The sequence below is a fragment of the Aplidium turbinatum genome, chromosome 5 (genome assembly GCF_918807975.1).
Source record: "Aplidium turbinatum chromosome 5, kaAplTurb1.1, whole genome shotgun sequence".
NCBI lineage: Eukaryota > Metazoa > Chordata > Ascidiacea > Aplousobranchia > Polyclinidae > Aplidium > Aplidium turbinatum.
This window is the reverse complement of record NC_137476.1, coordinates 6,597,237-6,603,236: the sequence shown is the minus strand read 5'-3', so window position 1 is coordinate 6,603,236 and position 6,000 is coordinate 6,597,237. Positions and strand designations below refer to the sequence as shown.

At 33.1% G+C, this 6,000-nt stretch overlaps 1 protein-coding gene across 1 annotated transcript in view; it reads right to left on the bottom strand.

Annotated features, from left to right (window-relative positions):
- Positions 1-252: 252 nt before the first annotated feature.
- Positions 253-6,000, bottom strand: part of LOC145770886 (uncharacterized) — a 50,162-nt gene continuing 44,414 nt past the window's right edge. Inside the window, exons 23-26 of the mRNA XM_082582629.1 lie at positions 5,759-5,914; positions 3,889-4,103; positions 2,409-2,508; positions 253-1,160 (exon numbers count right to left, since the gene is read on the bottom strand). Of these exons, the coding sequence (XP_082438755.1) occupies positions 1,071-1,160; positions 2,409-2,508; positions 3,889-4,103; positions 5,759-5,914 (561 nt within the window). The 3' untranslated portion in view covers positions 253-1,070. The remainder of the gene's footprint in view (positions 1,161-2,408; positions 2,509-3,888; positions 4,104-5,758; positions 5,915-6,000) is intronic.

The window sequence follows — 6,000 nt, the reverse complement described above, 5'->3', positions numbered from 1 at the left end:
TGTGTTTACTCGTTACTAACAAAAAATCGCCCTGCAAAAAGTAAAAATAAATATTTTACATTTTCTTACTGACTTGAAGGCTGTACCGTGAGCGTATTTTTAATCTATAGATCGCTGCAGCAGGCAGACCGGTAGACACTTTAGACAAAGAACAATTTTCCCTATAAGCCAGCTGACTTCAAAATTGTAATAGGCTACTTCTAGCACACAGCCAGACAATGGATTTTGGTTTGAAATTTGTTTAGTAATTAATAATGATAAGTAATAGTAATTAATTTGTTTAGTAATTAATACTAGTTAGTAATAAATAATAGTAAGTAATTAAAATAGAAAAAATAATAATCTCAAGGGTGGGAATCGAAGTCACGTCATCAAAATGTTTACCTCTAGAAGTCTAAAGCTCAAACCCCTCTAAGCAAAATTAAGCTCTTCGGAGTTGACTATCTGTTTTGTTTCTATTTTTAAGACTGATTGTAATATGGACCATTTTGAGACTGAGGAAAAATACAAATAATAAAAAAGCAAACTAAAATTGTAAAATCATTTTTTAAGCTATTATTAATTTGAAAATTTATTTTTCTTTTGAAACTAGTCATCTATTGCTCCGTTAGGCGAATCAAATATAAATGTGATTCATGACCGTTGTCCGTCTCGTCATCAGTACAGTTCCAGAACCTCTCTTAATCAAACAACAACTTCAAATAAAACAAAATACATAGCGTCAAAGTTATCAAACTCTCTAAATAGTTTACAAAACTTTGGTTCCAATTAACTGATTGCGTTTTTTTCAAGTGAAAAATCATGCACATAAAGATGTTGATAGCGTGACATGGATATTTAAAACTGTAATACAAAAACGAAAAACGAGACAGATTGTAAAGTAATACTCTTCTACGACATTCAAGGATTACAAACGTATCTGCATCAACATATAATTAAAAAAAATAAAATCAATAAAGTTTTTTCAACACGTGATACTGGCACACAAGAATAAAGTCGTCCGGCAAGTCTTTCTATTCTTATTTACAGTGAGACTAAACTCTGGCCATCAAAGAATGACAATTCTGTCTTCATCCGATAGCAAATCCCACAGCATCAATGGTAACGTCTTCATATAAATTTGCTTCCTTCATTACGTTTTCATACACTGGTTGATGATTCTGCGGAAGAGATAAAATTGTATCATTTTCATTACGCACATATTAATTTTTTCTCTTAGGGGACATTTCTTTTTCAAAAGAAACTGTGCTTTTTAACTCCCTATTGTTTACATATTCAAGCCTTAATTTAGATTTATTTTAAAAATTTAATGACGATAGCTTTATCTGTTTTATATTTGTGAATATAGCAAAACTAGTAATAATCCATATAGTTATTACGTGACATACAAACATTTATAAAATAGTCGTGTGCAAAAATTGTTAACTTTTTAAAACATGTGTAATGTACACTCAGATAATAAAATCGTATGAGCATGCGGCCTTTGCTTATCCAACGCACTTCAGTAAAGTACAAAGAGTTAAGATCACTCAAAAATTAAAAACAAAAATACTGTAGTGCGATAAAAAGTTTGATAATGATTTCATTTAATAATATGTTACATTTCAAAGCATTTTTGGCGCTGGCTAAAAACCAAAACCTGCTTTGAACCACATACTTTTGGTTTGCGGGCGCATTTGTCTCGCCGGCTGCATGTCGCACACCCCTGATCTAAAGGATATCCTTCATATCCCAAATGGCGGTGATGGAGGCCAGAAATCGATTGATGACTCAAAACTTGGAAAAATTGAACTTTTATTGCTGACACAAATTTATAATTTTATTGCTGCATTATTTTCCTGATTCCTGCTTGTTTTCAATGGAACACGGGGGATTTTTACGATTCTTGGCAATTCGTTGCATTCACTTTGCAGCAGTACCCACCATGTATTAAACAGGGTTAGCTAAATGGGAACATCACATCTGATACAACTAAAAACGTTCTCGAAACTTCTCGTCAGAAACCGAAACTTTAACTACAATAATATGATTACTGTAAGTATAAACTTTTAAGATCCTTAAGAAAGCTGAAGGTTTTCTCTGTAATATCCACTAAAGTACCGAACCAGGTCCAACCTTACAAATAGAAAAGCTTCATCTAGTTATGTTGTTTGTTATCTGCACGTATTTTCGTAAATTTAAAATCTTGAATATATACACGACTTTGTTGATTTTCCGGGTTCTATAAAAATGTGTAGATTTTCTGACAACTGAAACGATTCAACCTGGCAAACTAACCATACAAATCCTCAGCCATTTTCAGAAATTCTCGGTAATTATAAATAAGTAAAAATACTCAACAGTAAAAATCATTTGAAGTAAGTTTTGTTTTGAAAAATTGTCTAATCTAATTTTCTAATTTTAATCACCTCAATCACATCAACAAGATATTCCAACTCTCTTTGCAACTCCTTAAATGTCGGACGGTAAGATGGATTTATATGCCAGCAGCGTTGCATTATGGTGTACCTGGAAAAATATCAATTAACTTTCTAGTTTTTATGTAACGTGTCACATTTCGACCTTTGGATGCACAAATCGATCCTGGAAGCTCGATACTTTTTACATTTGTTATTATTGTTTATATATTTTTTTACATTTGTGTAGAGAATAAATTTATCGGCTCTGAATTTTCTGACAGCTTCAACAAATCTGCTTTACAATGTTTATCATTGTTTTTGTTAGATAATGTTGTGCTGCGTCTGAGAGAAAGGACGTTTTGTATCACTACATGGAGAATGCATTTCAAATGGTAAAATAATTGTTTTGAGCACTTCTAAAAAATAGCTTTGCCTTTAACATGATTTTTTTTCTGCGATTTCGATTTTTTTTCTGCGATGAAACAATAATAGTTTTTGGTGAGGCAACTGCTGGGTTATTTTGGTTGCTTCAACACTGCAATACGGCTTTTTACATAAGATATCAAAAGGTGATGAGATGGATAGAAGTACATTATTAATTCTATACTACAATAGGCCTATAGAAGATAAAGTAGACCATGATTTTTGGCGATATCTTTCTGGTTGGAAAAAAATTGAGCAGACAAGTATGGGATAAAATAATCGCAACTAAAAATCTGTGTTAGACACCAAGTTAAGTTAGCTTATTAAGCTAGCATAGTCAAATCAAAAAAGTGCACAACCTTTTCCAGTAGAGTACTGCATATTACTTGAACGGGTAGAATTAGAATATTTTGTTCAATGTGTGAGGCATAATTGGCTGATCAAATACTTGGTATGGATTTTTACTGACTATAGAAAATACCAAACTATTGCTTTATTCAGGTAAGTTGTAGGCCTACGCTTATTGCAATATTGCAAAATGGCTGAATGTGTCAAAGGTGCAGTGATATCATTCGAATAGCGTGTACAGTAGCTACAGCTAGTGCAAGATGGAAGGTGTGTTGGGAAACGATAACCATGTGCACTGGGAAGCACATGCAAAACCTTGAAAAGCTCAAGCAGTTAGCTCTGAGCATAGTCTCACACTGGTGACTTGTTTCAAATGTGAATGAAATGTACAATACATAAACCCATCGATGTGTTCGAAATATGTTATATTTTATACTTAAATAAACCAACCCTACACATTAAACCCAGTTTTATCATTTTGTATTGCGATATTAGAACAATTGACGAATACAGAAGCCAAATCTAGTTAACAATGCAATAACGTCAATTTAACCCTGGTCGTGAAAAGTAGGGATGCGAAACGGTTGTGCATCATAAGATTAAAAAATGGATGACTTGCTAAAATTTGATTCTTAATAGCAATACCATTGTGAAATATACAGTTGAACACATTGGCAACTCAGGAAAATCAGAGTTTCAAACTACAAAAGAAACTTACAACTGAGGTGGACAATGATAAGGTTGAGGCAATCTGTAGTTTTCTTTTACAACTTTGTTTTGTAATTCCCTTCCATTCAACTTCTTGTACGGAGTGTAACCAAATGCCACTATTTCCCACATGACCACTCCAAACGACCAGACATCACTTGCACTGGTGTATGTTTGATCGAAGTACGCCTCAGGTGACATCCAACGGCTAGGAAGTTTTGCGTTCTAAGAAGGTATTACAAAAAATTCAGTGATGCTTTTCATCATATGAAGTTGAGTAAAACTTAATTACTGTAAAAACAATAAATTTAGATTTTTACTTTGCGCTTAAACTCCACATAGAATTTGATATCGAATTAAATTCTGCAATACTGAGGCCAAGATGCTAACAAAAGACAGGAAGCATTTATTTCAAAATGCAGTAAACGTTTGAAGAAAAATCTGAACTTCTTGAATAATCTAAACTAAGTGAAAGAAATTAAGAATTTTTCTGTTTGCTGCAAATGCACTGAGTACAATAAAATAGAAAAAATCTCAAAAATCACCACAGGAATACAGTTATACAGCGAAAAGGAAATATAAATTTTGATGAATTTAAAACTTGCTTAAAAACGTTTTATTTCACTGAACCTTATGACTGAAAGTACCGTATTATTTATCACCATTGTCATGTACAGCGCCCAGGAGCATAGTTTGCACTGTGGATGTGGCGCTATATAGCCTAAATGTTGTTATTATTCTTATTATTATTAAATAGCACGTATAAGCTATAAAATGTGTTTGTATATGATCATTCAGAGGTGACGAACCTGCGGCCCGTCAAAGAATTTTGTGATGCCCGCAAAACAATTTGACAATCGCTCATGCATTAAAGACAAAAGACATCTCAAAGTTGTTTTATGCCTTCACTGGTACACTTTTCCTTTGCTATTTTCTTGCCCTAAACACTAACTTTCAGGGTTTAAAGTTAGAAAATAGGAAAGCTATAAGGTAGCCTAAAGTTGTGAAATGATCGAGGCTGACAGATGAAAATCTTAGTATGCAGTTTAGAGTTGCCACATCGTCTGTTCGACCTAACATTGAACGCTTAGTCAAGCAAAAAAATTTCCAAAAATCCCACTAAGCAAAAAAATTCGATGCTTCAATGTTATTTTTTAACATTTTACAGTATGCTTCCATGCTGCATTAGATAGCATCAGCTGTATGATGCGCATGGGCTTTTGTTTGTTGTTTGAAAAAAAAATTTCATTAACTGATTTCTTGTTTCGGAGCATAATGGTCGAAACATTTAGTCAACTTGAGCAAAAAGGATAGAGCCAAAAAGAGAAGAAATCATACTCATATGAAAGTAAACGCTTCGAAAATTAAACTGTCTTCATTATCAATGCAAGTACTGTTACTCTATCCTTTTTGCTCAAGTTGATTTGTTTTTATTTTTTACTGTTGTATGTTTCGATTCTGTGTAAGATAATTTCAACTGGGTGAGATTTATTACTTTCATCTGCCGTTTGTTCCTTTTCATGAATAATATCTTGAGTCGCTTCTAAAGGATTTCATAGTAAGTTAAGATTAAAAAATTGCGTGGCCCGATAACTCATGTGTAATTGACAAAGTGGCCAGCGACCGCAAAAAGGTTTGTCACCCCTGGTTTAAATGATGCATCAAAAATTCGAAACTTTGAAAGATACGTTATTTCAAACCATTTGCCAAGTGTGTTGATAAACAGACTGGAAATTTATTGGATCTATAGATTATGGTGTTTGTTTTTTGTTTGTTTTTTTATTTACAACTACCGTGCAGTAGTCGCCGTTTTTAATTCAAATTTAATTTGAAAAACTACACTCATCCTAAACAATGGTTGAAATTCTATAATTAGTTACTTTGAGGTTAAGTTTGACGTAAACTCCTTCGGTCTCAGTGACTTGACGAGAAAGTCCAAAGTCAGATATTTTGCAGCGAAGTTCCTCAGTCAGCAATACGTTCCTACATGCAAGATCACGATGGACCAGATTCATACTGGATATGAAGTCCATTCCCTGAAAAGTATTGCAGCATAGAACAGTAGGCCTAAATTTGTTTTTGGGAAAAAAATTTTCTTACTAACAACAAGAATTATTTTGCA